The sequence below is a fragment of the Protopterus annectens genome, chromosome 10.part0, assembly GCF_019279795.1.
Source record: "Protopterus annectens isolate FY-2018-M chromosome 10.part0, PAN1.0, whole genome shotgun sequence".
In the NCBI taxonomy this organism is placed as follows: domain Eukaryota; kingdom Metazoa; phylum Chordata; order Ceratodontiformes; family Protopteridae; genus Protopterus; species Protopterus annectens.
This window is the reverse complement of record NC_056744.1, coordinates 87,726,721-87,746,340: the sequence shown is the minus strand read 5'-3', so window position 1 is coordinate 87,746,340 and position 19,620 is coordinate 87,726,721. Positions and strand designations below refer to the sequence as shown.

Below are 19,620 nucleotides of genomic sequence, written 5' to 3'. Positions count from 1 at the left end.
TTCCCTTAGACTGGGTGGAACGTCTGGAAGGGATCCTTTGGGTTGGGATGGGATGTGAATAAAGGGAATTTTGTAACCCTCGGATATGACTGACTGTACCCATTTGTTTTGGGTGAGGGAAAGCCAGGCTTTTGGGTACAGTGATAATCTTCCCCCAACTGCCTCCGAAGGTGGACAGCCGGGCAGCTCCTCAGGGATGCTGAAAGGGTTTATCAGAGAAAGTTTCTCTACTACCCTGGTTTTGCGGACCTCCTCTGCCCCTAGGGCGGCGTCTATTGTTATTCCCCCCTCTGCCTCTAGAGGGGAATCAACCTTGTGCATCAGATGAGACTCCCTGAGGTTTGCGGAACCACATTTTTCCTCCCCTCTGACCTTTTGGATAAGGTCTAGAAGGGGTAGAAAAATGGACTCCCACTGCGGAGAGAGTCTTACCTTCCACCTCGCACCTAGTAAATGTATCCTTCACCTGAGGACTAAACAATGTTGAGCCATCAAAGGGGGAATTGGTGAAGGACGCCTTGAAAGGGTCTGCAAAATTGCAAAGCCGCATCCAGGCGTGACGTCGTAAAGCTACACCTGTGCCTGCGGCCCTACTCGCCCCATCAGCAGCATATGAAATAAGCCGCATGGAGGAGTTAACAATCAAATTCAGGATTGCCAACTGGGAGTTCATTTTGTCTTGGAACCCCACAGCTGTTGGATCCTGTATAGCCTCACCTATATCCTTGAGCAAATCTCTCTGGAGACGGGTGAAGTGACACAAGTAGTTCAGCGATCGCATTGTAAAGGTCGCTGATGAAAACATCCGCTTACCGTACCTGTCCATGGTCCTAGACTCCTTATTAGGAGGATGGACAGGTACCGAAGGATCGGCTAACTCCTTCTTAGTGGCTGCGGCCACCACCATGGCATCAACAGAGACACCTTTAGATAGAAACTCTTTCTCCTTAGGGGCAGTAATAAATTTTGACGGCCTCCTTGGGGTAGGTTCCACTGAATCAGGGGCCGTCCAAGCCTTCCTTGCCACCACTTCCATAAGGGGGTCAAAGGGGGGGACACCCAGGAGGTGGAAGGGCGAGAGCCAAACGCCTCAAGGTAAACTGACTCGTCCTCTGAAGGGTTAAGGGTGGGCCAGTTCCCCCTCTGTTTCAGGATTTCAAGGATGTCAGCAAAGGAGATATCCTCAGAGGAGGACCGAGGGGAACCTTCAGATTCCTCCAAGTCAGTGTCAGAGGTGACAGACTCAGTGGAGTCAATGTGCTTCCTCTTGCACTGTCTCTTTCGAGGGGGTTCTCCTACCGGATCAGGAGAGGCCTCGGAAGAGGAGGAAATTCCCAATGGGGAAACCTGAGGAGCTGGCTCTCTGTGGTCTGATACAAGGGGATGGGTAGAAATCACCGCAGGCACTGAAGAGGGAGGAGCTGACAGAGCCGACTGTGGGGTAGACACTGGGTCTAGCACGCACCGCATGACTTCGAAGGCGCCCCTATCAGCCAAGGCCGGAGGTCCCCACTCCGAGGAGACAAAGACCCCCCCGGCACTGACAGGGATGGCTCCGAGGCCGATGTCGGAGCCGAACTCACCAGCGCCAATGCTCCGAGAGGGAGAACAGGGTCGGACAAGGGTCCGATGCCACTCGACCCCTCAGAGCCGACGAGGGAAGCTCGGCGTCGAGATCCCTCCAATGAGGAAATTGGAGCAGACGACGGAGCCGAAAGGGAAGGTATCGGCTCCGAAGCACCGACAGCCATGGCTCCAATGAGCCCCGGCTCCAAACTCGAGTTGGAGGAGGAATAAAATCAGGGATGGAAATAGCCGCTGACTGTTGAGTAGGGCTATGCAGCATTTGGGCCAGTGCCTCGGACTTGAGAAGTCTACTCACCACCCTTTGTAAATCATGGTCGGACAGCCTGGAGGACCGAGAGGAATGAGACCTATGGCTCCGCTCCGACAGAAGAGGGGATCCCGGAGCCGAATGGATGGAGCCGATGGAAGGGGACCTAGACCTCTTCTTTCAAGGTGGCTCCGATAAGCCGATCGGAGCCAACTGAGTCTTGTCAACCTCGGCTCCAGCCGGAGCCGATGTTGAAGCCGTTTTAATGCTTCCAGGGGACAGCTCTGAAACTGGAGCCGACGGTCTGGAAGTCTTAGAAGGCTTCCCCAACGCAGACTGGGTCGGGGGGCCTTCAGGCTTTAACAAGCCACGTAAAATCAACTTATTTTTGCGTTCCTGCAGGACTCTAGGGCTGAATGCATGGCACACAGCACGCGAGTCCTGCAGGTGCAAAGGTCCCAGGCAATAAACACAAGAAGTGTGACCGTCTGTCAGAGACATTTTCTGACAGCACGAATCACACTTCGTGAAGCCTGAGACCTTGGAGTCTTTAGACATCCTAAAAGGCGGAGTGAAGAAAAACACAAACACAACACACAGACACACCTTTAACCAAAATAAAAATCCAGTCACACTGAAGGACTAGGGAAAGGAGAGGGAGAGGGCCAAAGGCCTAAAAGTTAAGAAGGGAATAAAAAGGGAATTCTAACACAAGAGGGGACCCGATTTAAACTAATGGAATACTTTAAATAAAAACTAAACTAAATGGAAAAAATAGGGGTTGAAATTGAAGTTTTTAAACAAGAAAACTTACTAACCTGCCAGAGCCGGTAGAAGAAGCACCTCGTCAGCTAAGCGGCAAACGAGATCTGAGTAGTTACCGCCTAGCATAGTGGGATATAGGGGAGCCTCGAGCCAGTGGAATTAGCTCTCGAGCTTTAGTATTGGCCAAGTCAGAGCTGAGGATCGGCTCCGAACCCATCCAGCAAGAATGACGGCGAGATTGACAACTTAACATTGCCCCATTCAGTACACACTTGTCTAGACATAGCTCATCTTCAACAACCACAACATTTCCTCACCAAAGGAGTACAAGGTGTAAATCACATGAATTAAGTAGTCCACCTCAAAGCCCTATGATTACTACATATTTTAGTTTCAATAACCCCCCTTTCAGCAACCATAACACTAGATCCCTCAAAATACATGCTTACATTGACTGTACTGACCACACTTAAAAGTCCCTGCCTTGTTTCTTGTAGAATAACCTTCAGCTTCATATCCCTCTGACAGATTCTTAAAACTCCTACCTTTCCCAGTCCCTGCCTTGTTCCTTGTAGAATAACCTTCAGCTTCATATCCCTCTGACAGATTCTTAAAACTCCTACCTTTCCCAGTCACTGCCTTGTTCCTTGTAGAATAACCTTCAGCTTCATATCCCTCTGACAGATTCTTAAAACTCCTACCTTTCCCAGTCCCTGCCTTGTTCCCTGCAGAATAACCTTCATATCCCTCTGACAGATTCTTAAAACTCCTACCTTTCCCAGTCCCTGCCTTGTTCCTTGCAGAATAACCTTCAGCTTCATATCCCTCTGACAGATTGTTAAAACTCCTACCTTTCCCAGTCCCTGCCTTGTTCCTTGCAGAATAACCTTCAGCTTCATATCCCTCTGACAGATTCTTAAAACTCCTACCTTTCCCAGTCCCTGCCTTGTTCCTTGCAGAATAACCTTCAGCTTCATATCCCTCTGACAGATTCTTAAAACTCCTACCTTTCCCAGTCCCTGCCTTGTTCCTTGCAGAATAACCTTCATATCCCTTCGATAGAGTTTTAAATCTCCTACCTTTCCTGAATGCTATTGTTGATTTATCACCCCAAATTGTACACTGCTCCCCACTAGCCCAAAACAAATTCCAGTTTTTAAATACCATAGGGGTGTTGTGTATGTTGCCTTATGCCAGATATATTCTGGGTTCTATGTTGCAAAAATGGGAAGAACCCTTAAGGAAAGAATATATGAACGCATATTACATGTGTAAAAAGGTAACATTTATAGTACACTTTACAAACAAATTAATTATCTGGGTTATTTTTTTTTAATTTTCAGTGATGGAAAAGGTGTATAGGGATATTCGGGGAGGACCACGGAAAGAGAAACTTGAGGTACAAGAGCTTAAATGGCAGCTTACGTTATCAGCCAATAAAACACCAGGGCTGAAAGAGTATTGTTCAATTGGTACTGTTTTAGAATTGACATATTTTAATTTAAGTATTTGCTTTATGATCAATATGAATAATAGACTGAGTGAATGCTGTTCATGTTTTTTTTTATATATTATCCATAGATATATTTTTAGTTTTTTAATATTTGCCAATACTATAGAATTTTTAGTTTAATGATGCTATGTACAACACAAGATAAAAATATATTTATGAAGGAAGCATAGGGTGTGATTTATTGTGAATTACAAAAATTAAGTTGAACTTTTCTCCAATCAGATGTTATTAGATGGACATGTCACGTGCCCTATGTAAATAGGGTTGGATTTAAGTGTTTTCTTCTGATGATGTCATGTTACATTTTTGGATGAAATTTCAACTTATGTGAAAATGAAGTGTTTGAATGGCTCCATGTGGCAGGTCCTTGGCTCAACCAATGAACCTATGATAGCTAAGACAGATATGCAGGCAAGTAAAAATTTATGAAGGGCAGCTTCAAAACAGGGGTGTTTATGGTCCAGTGTCCTACTAGCGGGAAAACGGATTACCTTTGGGTTTAAAAATACTCCCTGGAGGACTATGGAAAGAGTACAGTTAAACATAAAAAAAGGTCATCTTGGGGGGTAACTTTTAAGGAAAGAGGCCAATATCTTTTTCAGGAGAAGCCATTTAGATACATTTCTGCCTGTGAGTAAATACCAGGGGGAAGGCTATTTGGGTTATCCTGGTCTGTGATTGCATATAAACAGAAGCATACTGGATCCTAACCTTGTCTTGTGAAATCTCTATAAATACTGCTCATTTATTTAGCCAACTATTTTGTCAAAACCCCATGAGAAGGTGATGAAGGAACAAAATGGGTTTGTAGATAGCTGGCATGACCATGGATAATGACTGAAGGTGCAGTTTAGCAAATGTTACAGTAGACACGGGTTTTGTAAACTACAGTACTTCTGTGACCGAGTCATTCTGGTCATGGTTGTGGAACAACTATAAAGGTTATATATGGCAATGCCCCTCTCCCCACATAAAGGGATTCAATGGCAATGCCCCCCCCCCACATAAAAGGATTCAATGGCAATGCCTCTCCCCTTACATAAATGAATTCAATGACAATGCTCCTCCCCTTACATAAAGGGATTCAATGGCAATGCCCCTCACCTTACATAAAGGGATTCATAGGTTCATAGGTTCATACTAGGCTATCTGCCCAAGGGCATTTATAAGCCTAGCCCATAGTTATGTGGCTTTCGCCACCCCTTTAGTTTGAATAAAAACTATGCCTATCATTTTGCTGTGCCTCTGTCAAGCAGTGACGCTGAAGTAATCCCTGGGGTATATCTGCAATCTCCCATCCATTGGTCAAGATTCCTCTTGAACAAGACCAGAGAGGTGCTCTGCCTCACATGTACTGGGATTTTGTTCCACAGCATAGGGAGTCTCTGGGTGATGAATCTGTCCCTCCAGCACGTTCTATTTATAACCGTGTCAAGGTTTAAGTCTCCCGCCCTTGTGGTTCTGAGGGATCTAGATTCTTTGAGGTGAAGCATATTCATCAAATCTGGGTTTGACATGGCCTTATATGTCAGGCACAGGTCACCTCTGAGCAAGCGGTATGAGACTGAATAGAGCTGGAGTTCTTTCAGTCGGGCAGCATAAGACATATTTTTGAGACCCTTTATCCTTTTGGTGAGGAACTTTTGGGGCCTTTCAAGCTGCAGCAGGTGCCTGGTCAGATACATTCGAGCGGGCATTGTACTCAATCATAGGTCTAATAAGTGATGAGTACAGGGGACGATGACCTCCCTTGATCTAGATGTGAATCCCTTCATGATCAGGTGGGTGATATAGAAGGTTTTCCTAACTACTTTAGCAACATGAGTGTCAAACGAAAGCTACTGTCAACCTGGGTCCCCAGATCTCTGATGACTTTTTCTGTGCTCAGTGGATTGCCACCTATATGGTAGCTAGGGGTAGCCTTGTTTTTCCCAAAGGGTATGACTATGCATTTATTGGCGTTTAACTTCAGGCCATGGCTCTGGCACCAGTTATCCATTTCTGTGAGGCCCTTCTGGAGGATATCTGTGTCAGATGTGTTTTCGACTATGGCCCAGTTTGCAGTCATCTGCAAACTTTGTCAGCCATAACCCTCCTGTGTTTGCTTGTACTTCAGAAAAGTAGATGCCGAACAAGAGTGGACCCAGGACTGAGCCCTGTGGGACACCACTTGTGACAGGCTTTGAGTCTGACATGGCTCCAGCAACTCTGACCCTGTGGGTTCTGTCACTTAGCCAGTTTGCAACCCATCTTGTGATGTATGGGTTTACATTCAAGCTGATGAGTTTTTCGATGATACCTGAGTGGGGTATTGTGTCAAGGCCTTTGCCAGGTCGAGGTAGGCTGTATGGACTGCCTTTCCCTCATCAATGGCCTTGGTGACTGTCTCGAAAAAGTCAACCAAGTTTAAGAGGCAGGATCTGCCTTTGACAAAGCCAAACTGAGTTGGATCCAAAGTCTGCAAGTTCCCTATGTCTTTATTTATGAGTTCCATTATGATCCTCTCCATGGCTTTGCAGATAAGGCTTGTCAAGCTAATGGGGCGGTAATTTCCAGGGTCTGTGGAGGCACCGCCCTTATGAAGTGGGACCACAGTCGCCGTCGCCACTCCTTGGGTGCGTATCCTGAGGTGAGGCTAAGATTAAACAGCTGTCCTAACTGTGGGTTTAATTCCTCATTGAGTTCATGAAGCACACAGCCGGGGACACCATCCGGTCCCATGGATGCTGTGTTTTTGCCTTAGTGAGGGCAGTTCTCACCTGGGCGTTGGAGATGTTTGGGGGCTACAATCCTCTGGAATAGATATCTCTCCTTTTGGGGGAGGGGAGAAGTTTGCACTGAACCTGTCAGCCAGTATGTTGGCAATGTGTGTAGGTTCAGTAATTTTCACATCATTTTGAACTAATTCTGAGCATATCTGGGAGTTTCCTCCTAGGTTTCTAACATAGCTAAAGAAGGCCTTATGATTCTCTTTAGAGTCCTTGGCGATTTTTCTCTCAAAATTTGCCTTGGATGATTTTATGAGAGCTCTTAGTTTTTACTTATAATGATCAAAGGTGTCTTACCTTTCAAGGATTTTGCTCTATCTTGTAGTAGCTTCCTCCTTTTGTTGTAGAGCTTGTTTATGGCTGGGGTCCACCAGACTGGACGCTTGCCTTTGGTACAGAGAGTCTTAGTTTTGTTTGGGATTGCCTGATCCATGCAGTCCTGTAGGTGCTGGTAGAAGGCATTTGTAAGTGATTCAGCGGTTTGAGTAATGTTTACCACTGGCTCAGGGGCCTTAAAGGAGACCACACTAGTTTTTAGAAGTGTGAAATCGGCTTTTGAGAAGTTTTTCACTGTGGTCTTTTTTTTTCCGGGCCGGGGCGGTTTGAGGACCTCCAGCGAGATTAGTTTATGATCTGATCTCACCAGTGAGGGGTATACTTCGGTGTTGAACATTTTGATCCCATGTTCGTGATGATGAGATCAAGTATGTTTTCTCCTCTTGTGGGGATGGTGACTAGTTGTTCCATGGCATTTGAGTTTATGAACTCCAGGAATCTTTGGGTTAGAGTGTTCGGGCTTGAGTAGTGTTCCCAGTCTATATTAGGGTAGTTAAAGTCACCTAGTATGATGATGTTTGGAGATACATTTATCCCCTCCAATGTTTTCAGGAAGGCCATGTGAGGTTCCTGAGTTTGAGAGGGTGGCCTGTAACATGCTACAAATTGCAGAGCAGTCTTGCCTATGGTTAATTGCACCTGGATGGTCTCCGATGCATCATGCGTTGCCACCAACCTTGAGGTGTGGGTGTCCTTTATGAATATGGACACCCCTCCTTTCTTGGTGTTGTCCGGATTTTGGGGCGGAACGCATGATATGAGGTGAAACCTGTTAGTGCTGGGGTGCTCTCAGGAGCCTTGAACCAGGTTTCTGTCACAGCACAGACATCGATGTTCTCCATATTGAGAAGGGCCTCGAGTGCGTGCATCTTGAGATTGAGACTTCTGGCATTGAGCAGCATTACCCTTAGTTTTTCCTTTTTGGTGTTCTAGGGTGGTAGGTTTAGAATTTGAGCCTTGCCTAAAAAGGCACTATGGGGTGGCAAGAGCCTTTGCCAATATCCGGAAGCCCAGGGTGACAGGTGCAAGCCGTCCCTTGAGCAGCGTGGCTTGTCCAGCATGTCATCCCAGGCAGACAGACATTGGATCCCCTTTGAATGACACCAGAATTTAAGCCAATTATTAAAGCTGATCATCTTATCACTGTATTGTGGCATCATTCTAGGTGAAGGTAGGATACTGCTCAAGGTCAGGGTCATACCTGCCTGGGCTACATAATCAGAGAGCTCCTCGATGTCCCTTTTCATGTAGTCCAAGGAGGTGCGTCTCAGGTCGTTGACACCAGCGTGGACAATGACTGAGTCGTGCTTGTACCTGCTGTTGAGAGACCTGAGTGCTTGCGTTATGTGGCGGATTCTAGCGCCTGACAGGCAGCTTACTGTGACCTTCTCTTTACTCAGTCTGGTGAGCGGGACGTCAGTGTGTCTGACTATGGAATCACCAATGACAAGTGTGTCTGGCATTTTGTTTGGCCTTAAGGGCTGTGACTGTTTGACACTCTGACTGTGTGGTCTATGTGTTGCATGTGTTGGGTCGTGAGGTGGTAGTTGTTTGGGTGTCTGCTTTGGTGGCCTCTGCTGTTTTGGTAAATTTTGATCAGAGCCTCCGAGTATGTCTTTGTGTGAGTATGTGTATGATTTGAAGTTGTGATGGTACCATGTGTGACTGGGTATGTATTGTGTGTGGTTACCTTCTCCTCCTGTCTGGTCTTGCCAGTCCTATGTTGAGAGAGCTCAGCCTCCAGTTTGGCCGTATAGTTGCATCTCTCGCATGTATTTGTGTTTTGTGGGAGAAGGAGAGGATTGTCTGTGTACATGAGGCAGTTGTAACATTGCCTCAATATTCCCAGGTTCACCAGTTGAGCTGGAGAGGACACTAGCAACTGATCCCTCGACATACTAGAAGTAGTAGATAAAGAGACTTTCAAAGGACTCCGGGGGAAGTGGGTTTTAGGCTGGTGGGGTACTATCTATAATAAGAGTGCTTTATCAAGGTGCAAGTACTGTAGGAGTAAGTGCTAGGCTTTACAGATAGAGAATAGTCTACTTGGGAATCAAGTAGAGATGAACTTTTCAGTTATAGGATATGCTGGTTAGATCAGCAGTACAGCTCGAGGAAGGTAGTTTTAAGGGAAAATTGGAAGAGTGGAATTTAGATGGCCCAAATAGTTTAACCTTGTTTAACCGCCGCTGCTCTTGTGTGCAACAGTGGTAACTCCGTGTTTAGCGTGTTTTATAGCAGGGGGCTGAAGGGAGCTAGGAATTGGCCCAAAGCGACCAATGGACTACTAGTTTCTGGCTGAAACTTCACCAAATCAGACAAAAGGCGCTCAGTGCTTCCCACTCCCACTGGTAAGCAAAGAAACTTCCCTCCTTCCTAATAAGGCAATGGATCAGTAACAGGAACTAAAAACAAAGCCCAGGGATCAGCAACTCTGAAACTGGACTACTCTAGTTCAGTAAGGCGGGAAAACAAGAGATTTTTTTTGTTTTATTACAGAGACAAGGAAAAAAACAGACAGTAATTGCTGTAAATCGGCTAGCGCACTTTACTGTGTAGCCTACAGAAACAATTTGCAACAATTAGTAACTTAAAGTGCAATAAACAGTGTAAAATGCAGAAATCACTTAAAGTAGCAATAAAACAGGCAAAATGCAGTTGCTAGCTTAAATAAATGGCAGCACCCTTCCCCTTCCATAATGGGATTCAAAGGCAATGCTCCTCCCCTTACATAAAGGGATTTGATGGCAATGCCTTTCCCCTTACATAAAGGGATTCAATGGCAATGCCCCTCCCCTTACATAAAGGGATTCAATGGCAATGCCCCTCCCCTTACATAAAGGGATTCAATGGCAATGCCCCTCCCTTTACATAAAGGGATTCAATTGCAATGCCCCCTCCCCCTACATAAAGGGATTCACTTTTCCAGTTAGTGTGGTGTGTCTGTGCGTTATGTTTGTCTGGGTGTATGCAAATGCGTGCTTGCTTGGTTAGTGTTTTAGGTTTTTCTGAAGTGTTTTGCTCTGGTAATGTAATTTTGTCGGCGAATACCTTACCAAAGGCAAATGTAAAGTTACCTTTAATTTTGTGATCAGCTGTGTTCAACAGTGTGAGTGTGCAATAATGTGCATCTTAGATTTGTTTTTTTTCAGCAATTTGATTACTAATAGCATACTCTCTCACACACACGCATATTATACATATATATTAGTATACGTGTGTGCGCACATATATTACATAGCTTACACATAACATGTTGCATATGAACACTAGTATACTCATAGTAAGTAATAAAGGTGACTATGAACACTGAAATTAGTACACACTCGACAAGGGAAAATGCCACATTTGAAATGGACTGTTAAGAAAACTGTTTTTGCAGAGGCAAGTCTTCCTTCGTCTGAACCCTGCCTCTCAAAACATACTTATATGAGACAACTGTACAGTGCAACTTTGGTAGGTGTAAGGAAGTTCCTCTTTGCTCCAAAGGTTCCATACTGCACGATGCAGCTAAAGGGGAGTCCAATAGAACCAATCTCACAGCTTGGTTAATTTAACCTGTGTATCCCGTACTTCAGAGAGATGCAACTCTTTCTACATTAGCTACCACTTAGTTGTGTGTTTTTGGTTCCAAATTGTTAACTTTATTTTACTTATCTCCGTTTACCAGAGTAGTGCACTGAGCAATACTGACCGACTTTAGGCTCAGCTCGGGTGAAATAAGAAACATTTTTCTCAAACAAAAAATACTGAAATGTAAGCAGTAATAGAGTAGTTCAGACTAGTTACTTAAAAATGTGTATATGCATTCGAGTGAGTGTTTAATTGCTTTTTGCATATTACAATTAACCTTAATTAGTGCTTACTTAAATAATGATATAAATACATCCTACCTGCTTATTATAATTAAAGTAAGACATCAGAAAGACTTTTCTGCAAGACTTTGCCTTTTATAAAAAACAATTAGTTTACAGTAGCATAACTTAAAACAAAACAACAAAAGAGTGTTGACATGCATAAAGAAGCATGCAAACACCCTTTTGTTAAAGATGAAGTATTCTCACATGACATCAACATAACCAAAGGAGTGTATGGTCCTTGTTAAGGTTTAAAGATGAAGTATTCTCACATGACATCAACATAACCAAAGTAGTGTATGGTCCTTGTTAAGGTTTAAAGATGAAGTATTCTCACATGACATCAACATAACCAAAGTAGTGTATGGTCCTTGTTAAGGTTTAAAGATGAAGTATTCTCACATGACATCAACATAACCAAAGGAGTGTATGGTCCTTGTTAAGGTTTAAAGATGAAGTATTCTCACATGACATCAACATAACCAAAGGAGTGTATGGTCCTTGTTAAGGTTTAAAGATGAAGTATTCTCACATGACATCAACATAACCAAAGGAGTGTATGGTCCTTGTTAAGGTTTAAAGATGAAGTACTCTCACATGACATCAACATAACCAAAGTAGTGTATGGTCCTTGTTAAGGTTTAAAGATGAAGTATTCTCACGACATCAACATGACCAAAGTAGTGTATGGTCCTTGTTAAGGTTTAAAGATGAAGTATTCTCACATGACATCAACATAACCAAAGTAGTGTATGGTCCTTGTTAAGGTTTAAAGATGAAGTATTCTCACATGACATCAACATACCCAAAGTAGTGTATGGTCCTTGTTAAGGTTTAAAGATGAAGTATTCTCACGTGACATCAACATACCCAAAGTAGTGTATGGTCCTTGTTAAGGTTTAAAGATGAAGTATTCTCACGTGACATCAACATAACCAAAGTAGTGTATGGTCCTTGTTAAGGTTTAAAGATGAAGTATTCTCACGTGACATCAACATAACCAAAGTAGTTTATGGTCCTTGTTAAGGTTTAAAGATGAAGTATTCTCACATGACATCAACATAACAAAGTAGTTTATGGTCCTTGTTAAGGTTTAAAGATGAAGTATTCTCACATGACATCAACATAACCAAAGTAGTGTATGGTCCTTGTTAAGGTTTAAAGATGAAGTATTCTCACATGACATCAACATAACAAAGTAGTGTATGGTCCTTGTTAAGGTTTAAAGATGAAGTATTCTCACATGACATCAACATAACCAAAGTAGTGTATGGTCCTTGTTAAGGTTTAAAGATGAAGTATTCTCACATGACATCAACATAACCAAAGTAGTGTATGGTCCTTGTTAAGGTTTAAAGATGAAGTATTCTCACATGACATCAACATAACCAAAGTAGTGTATGGTCCTTGTTAAGGTTTAAAGATGAAGTATTCTCACATGACATCAACATAACCAAAGGAGTGTATGGTCCTTGTTAAGGTTTAAAGATGAAGTATTCTCACATGACGTCAACATAACCAAAGTAGTGTATGGTCCTTGTTAAGGTTTAAAGATGAAGTATTCTCACATGACATCAACATAACCAAAGTAGTGTATGGTCCTTGTTAAGGTTTAAAGATGAAGTATTCTCACATGACATCAACATGACCAAAGTAGTGTATGGTCCTTGTTAAGGTTCTAGACAGGCTCTGAAAAAAGGTGGGCACATCTAATACCTTGTCAGCACTCCCACCCCATAATGAGCACAGATGACATTAAGCACCGGAATCGGACTCTGGCATCTCTTGGGATGCAGCTACGATGCCTACAGAAGGGTACCAAGATAGATATATACACCTCCCTTGGGTCACTGTTCCAGTACATCAGTACTGACTAATCCGTAGGAGGACACAGAGTTCTGCATACACAAGATGGCTTACTACATGTCAGAAATGCAAAACAGGGATGAATTAGCAGGACACTAATAGATTATTGACAGAAATGCCACAAATTATGCCCCAAAGTCCCTTTGCAGCAACTATGAAAATCACTGCATTAATATCGTACAAGATTTGTTTGATAAATTTGTCACCTGCACAAAGGCAACAATCTTCCCTTATCAGTTTTGAAGGGCTACCATATAAAATAAAATAATAATAATAATAATAATAATAATAATAATAATAATAATAATAATAATAATAATAATATTATTATAGTAGTAGTAAAAGATTTACTAGACTGTCTCCATTCCCACTCTAAAATATTTTCCAGTGAGGACAGCAAATGTTAGACAAAAGAAACATTTTAAAAAGATACATTGAATGTATGTATTTGTTGCTGCTGGGAGATGCTGTTGACCAACTAATATCAATAGTTTCCCATTACTAAGAGCATATTTCAAAAACCTTGCTCTTGATACTTTAAGGAGAAACTGAGGGAGGAAAGAATTCCTTCCAATACAGCTGCTCTCCTACATGAAACACCTGCAAGTTCTTTTGGTTGTTGGGGTAGATTACTAAATCACCACATGTCCAAAAGAATCAAAGAAATATTCTCAAAACTGAGGAATTGCTCAGAACAATCACACCACCCACAGTTATCAATGTAACTTTGAATACACTGTGATAATTTCTCCATGACACATCTCTTTTCTTAGCCTGACGGCTACAACAGACAGCAGACACAGCAGCAATGTCCTGCACAGTATCACTTTGTAACAACGGTTATGGCAGGCAAAGAAACTGCTCACTCCCATGTCCCACCGGCATAACTGAGCTTCCAAACAATGAAAGCATCATCTACTGGTCTGAGTGGAAAAGAAACCGGTCCTTTCACTGGTGTATGCATAAATGACGCAGCACACTTTGAAACCACAAGTCATGCCTCACACCCATGTATTGCCCTTCCAAGGGCTTACACAGTAACACTTGAGCTAGCAAGCTTAAAAATAGAAGTCAACAAGCTGGAATAATTCAAGTGACGAGAAATCAACAGAAGACTGGCAAGAGTAAATCACCTCAAAACATCAATACTTCATCTGACCATAACACTTTTTTTTTTTTTTTTTGGAAAAGATGAAACTTATGTACAGCACATTTGCTTGGCAAAGACGTACTTTGGTGGTAACCATTCACTTCCGGGTGCAACTCTCAGATATCTACGTGCACAGAGCTTCCAACAAATTAACTGTCTTATTATTGTCGTCTGAATGCCTTATGGTCCAGGTCACATCTGAAAAGGATTTTTGATCCAGTGTGCTCACCCAGTTAACAAATGGTAAACAAACCCCAATGACAATCCCAGCACAAGCCCCAACCAAACTCCACTCCCAAACAAAAACCCCAAACCCAAGTACAAACTCCAACACACAAAAAAAAAAAAAAACAGTGAACCACTCTCTTCTAGGCACAACCCAAGAACATAAAGTGAACCGTGCTATATCAAATTCAGTCAGCAAGAGAGAAACATCAAATGTCGTTAAACAAACATTAATCAGTGCCACGTAATCTGTAGAGAATGCTACAAAACTATAACATAATGTGAAGCGTGCTATATCAAATTCAGTCAGCAAGAGAGAAACATCAACTGTTGTTAAACAAACATTAATCAGTGCCACGTAATCTGTAGAGAATGCTACAAAACTATAACATTTCCGTCATTAAATGTTTATTCCCCCTGTCAATCAGTGACAAGTATTGGTGCACTCACCTGAGAAACTGTACTGCCATTGTTGGGGAACTCTTGTTTGCTCAGGATGTCATGGGCAGCACTCAGCATAATAACATAAGCAAAGTTATTGCACAAGCCCAAAAACCTAGAAAGGGATGCAGACAGAGTAAAAATTAGAGAATGTAACAACCACTTTGATGCTGTAGATAAGGCAACTAAATACATTCTCTTTATGTTAAATGCAGAAATCACACCATTATGTTAATTACAGGTGGCAATTAGGTGAGAACAATGTGCATAAAAAGCAAAAATACATTACAGCTATTTATTATTCAATTTACAGATTTTGGAATGAACTGACTTCAAAACAGAATCATCTGTAATGTCACTTTGTACGCAACCTCATGTCTTACATTGTAATTTAACAAACAGGCTGCAAAACAGTGTTATTGTTCAAGTAAAACACCTCTGGGAGTATAAAACAATGTTGTATACTGTGAATAATGTCTTTTACAAACTTCTCCGAAGCTGTTTTTGACCGAGAGTTCAGCAGACTAATCCATCTACCCGTTTAACAAATAAAATAATAAATAAGCAAGTAATTAGCCTTTGTAGGTAGGGTGGATTTTCACATAGAACTTACTCCTGCCTTCCTGCTGCAGTCTGTTGCTAATAAACTTGTAGTGTGAGGAATCCTTAGTGCAGACAAAAAAAATGTCTGTGCCTCACACTCAGGTAAAGTCAAGGTCTTTCTATGGCTACTGTGGTCAAGAAACACCAGCCACTTGTAATGTCCAAGCAGACATATCAGACATGAGCAAAACTAAAAGATGGCTGCAGTATTAAAAAGAATTAATGTAGAGTTGTACTGCGTGACTGAGCAAGTTAGTTAAACCAGGCCACGCTCTCAGGTTACCACTGAATAAAAATGCTGTTATGCATACTGGACCCAATTATGAAATGTGGGGAAAAAAACACATCCAACTTACCAGAAGCCGACAATGTTTCTCCAATAAACAATGCGATATTCAACTAAGAAGAAAAATGAACAACTTAATACCATCAACATGCAAGTACTGTGGCATTTCACAAATATATGCATGCACTCACAGACATGCTTAAAATGTATTGCTAAAGCAACATGTACAATGTTTGATATTACAAATAAACCTGAGCTGCAGGTAATAAAAATGACATTTATTTTGCATGGACATTTTATGAAAATGTATTTATTGGGAATGCAGCACTGTGATTATAAAGTATATCCTTGTTAAAATACCTGACATTCTAGAAAAGTCACTGAAGGGTGATGTGTGGCTAATAATTACAATGCCTCCCAACAATTTACTGAAGTGAAATTCCCTGAAGTTTCAACCAGACAAATACCATATATCTCTGTTCCCTCAATGTGGGGAGGTGAGGTTCGCCCCAACATACTCTTACCATATATTCACACTAACTACATGGTTGTACAGCTGCAGAGAATAGAGAAAACACACAGACAATCAGTGCTGGTGCGCAAACTGAACTGAATTGTCAGTTACTTGTTTATGCAGAACTGAGGTCTACAAGTTGAACTCTGGGGAATTAAACCCCCAACCTCAACAGTTGACACTCGACCAAAAGTACAGAAGCACTCCTACGATGCCGATTCTGCTAGTGCAGTAATCAGTGTCAGAGCCCCATCGGTTGTGAGAATGACTTACTTAATGATGGCGAACCAAACATCCAGTGAGCTGCTACTCACCTTGTTTTGTCTTATTTGTAGTTATAAGTGCTGCTTTAATTCTACGTAACTCAGGCTCACCCCGGCAGGTCCCATCCACTTAATACTGACAGCACAGCCTTCAAAAGAAAAACCTGTATAGTCTTATTTGCCCTTCAAGTCTCAAGAATCCATACTAAGAGAGACAATCAAAAAACAATCCCCTTCCCAAGACGTGGCAGTCATCTGGAGCCAGACATACCAGTACTGGGGACTAAAGCAAGGATCACAAAACAAACCCCATCCCAAGACATGCCTGTTAGATGCAGCTGGACCCGCCAACACTGGGACTAAAGAAATGTGCGGCAAAAGGTTCCGTTGTCATTATGATGCTTATTACAAACAATTGCTGATATCAGACAAGGAACATCTGGCTCACAGTTTTCCCCTTGTGGCACAGATCTTACTTAGCCAGCTGTTTTCCGACATCCTTAGAAAAATTCCCATATATCTGCATAATGTATTCCTGAATTTTGCCTCTTCCAACAGCTGTTTTTTGAAGGCTGTTCAAGTAGTTTGCTATGTGTTTTGACAACAAAGATATTCCCTGCATGTCCCCTGACCTACCCATGTTGCAGTTTCAAACTGCACTCTCATGATCCAATAAATCTTTTTCATAAAAGGGAAAGTACAAGTTCGGACTGAAAAAAATACGTTTTTGTTCGATTATTCATCACATTCCTATTCTACAGCCACTAACTTATTAAAAAAACCTCACTTTAAAGGGATCAATGTACTCCATCATGGCTGTCCAATTGGTCGACTGCAAAGGAAGTCTCAAGTTACACAATGGTGAACATTAGCAATCCTTCCAATAAAACACAAACACATTCAATACTGCCAGAAAAGTCAGTCTGTACTTGTACATTCTTTAATTGCCTCTACAAACTGATTTTTTTTCTTATTATAGCTCAATTTCTTATAATCATGATTTACATGTTATGTTTCTACTCCAAGAAGCTGGCTTGCACAATCGACTTGCTTAGTAAAAATCCCATTCTGATGAAGCACATATCACAGAATCACCAAACACTACCATGTATCCCGCAAAAATAAATAAATAAAAAGGGGAGGGTATCCTGTTCTCATGCCGTTTAATGGTCAATAAAAAGGGGCTTGGCAAAATGTAGAGTACCTTTTCGTCCAAGAAACACGCACACTGTATATGTGCGTGCATGTGTGTAAATATGCATATACATGCGTATGTCTATATATATATATATATATATATATATACATATACACACATATACATATATATATATATATATATATATATATATACATATATATATATACATACATACATATACACACACACACACATATCTCTCACACACACACACATATCTCACACACACACACACACACATATCTCACACACACACACACATCTCTCACACACACACATATCTCTCTCACACACACACATATCTCTCTCACACACACACATATCTCTCTCACACACACACATATCTCTCTCACACACACACATATCTCTCACACACACACATATCTCTCTCACACACACATATCTCTCTCACACACACACATATCTCTCACACACACACATATTTCTCACACACACACATATCTCTCACACACACACACATATGCATATTTGTGTGTAAAAACTGAAAGAAAAACCAAGTCAAATAAACACACATACAGTAATACCTTTAACTTCCTGTAATGGAGGCCCATAGGATATATATTCTCATTCCAAGTGTCTGTTGCCATCAGGGTTGCCAGACATCCCTATTTGAGCAGGACTGTCCTGAGATCAGCAACTCAATCCTGAGTCCCGCACTGCCTTTTAAAATCCCAGTGAAAACAGCCTGCTGTTCTGCATTGAACAGAAGAGGCTCTGCTTTGCAATTTTTGATACCGGCATACGAGCCAACCATAAACAGCAAAGCTGAGCCACTTCTGTTCAATGCGAAACAGCAGGCAGTTCTGCATGAAAGATTTTTTTTTTTTACTCTTCACACTTAGCGTGAAGGACCTTTTTTTGTCCCTACCTATCCATTCATAAATCTGTTAACCCTGGTTACCATGGATATGAACATTTTCACCGTCTCTTACCAGCTTGGTGAATATGGGCATCCTGAGGCAATGTAGAAACTGCCTCAAGTTAAATGACAACTAGTTAATTCTCAAACTGATATGGTATGTGAGAGGTGTATTTACACAACGTCACTGGAGGCAAAGCTCTCACATAAAAGTACTCCTAATGTCAACCAGATTGTTAGTAGTACACACACTGCACCCATCAGTCACAAATCAAACCAGACACATAGACCTATACATGCTGATACATTTAAATGTAACCTTCCTAAACCCCAAAGACCTCCTAGATGAAGTACACAACAAATACCCTCAGCAGCCCCAAATGCACTCTTTCAAAACAACACCTGCATCAACACATGCAGCCAAATCTCACAGAGACTCTACTTTTAATCCCATAAGACAAGCCACCACACAATCCAACATTCTGGTCATTGGAGACTCCATTGTGAGACACACTGATGTCCCTCTTACCAGGTCATTTTAAGGAGAAAGTTAGTCAGTTGCTTATCAGGGGCCAAGATCTGCCACATTACGCACACACTCAGGTCACTGGACCCCAAGTACCAGTATGACTCAGTCATGTAGTTCATGTGGATGTAAATGACCCGATATGTACCTCTCTAGACCATATGAAGAGATATCATGGAGCTCTCGGAATGTGTGCCCCAGGTAGTATAAGGCTAGCACTGAGCAGCATTTTATTTCTCAAAGGATGATGTCACAATACGAACGAAAGATGACCGACTAACTGGCTTAATTTCTGATCTCATTCTAAGTGGGTGCAAATTTTTATCCGCATGGAAGGAGATGGTCAACAGACCATGCTGCTTTGTCATGCTGTACCTCTCCCCTCTAGGCTTTCAGATATTAGCTAAAACATGATCTTCCTCCATAGTGTCTTTTTAGGCAATGCCAAACTGGAAGTGCTTCCGACACAGCAAATCAAAACCAAGAAAATCTAAAGGTGTTACTGCTCAATGCTAGGAGTCTAAACAAAAAAAATCCACTCCCTAGAACCTCTCTTCTGGTGGAATCACAACATTAACAGGATGTATAACAG

At 42.0% G+C, this 19,620-nt stretch overlaps 1 protein-coding gene across 1 annotated transcript in view; it reads right to left on the bottom strand.

Moving 5' to 3' along the window:
* CLN3 (CLN3 lysosomal/endosomal transmembrane protein, battenin) overlaps nucleotides 1-19,620 on the bottom strand; it is a 310,689-nt gene that overhangs the window by 237,743 nt on the left and 53,326 nt on the right. The window contains exons 3-4 of the mRNA XM_044085059.1: nucleotides 15,715-15,757; nucleotides 14,765-14,870 (exon numbers count right to left, since the gene is read on the bottom strand). Of these exons, the coding sequence (XP_043940994.1) occupies nucleotides 14,765-14,870; nucleotides 15,715-15,757 (149 nt within the window). The remainder of the gene's footprint in view (nucleotides 1-14,764; nucleotides 14,871-15,714; nucleotides 15,758-19,620) is intronic.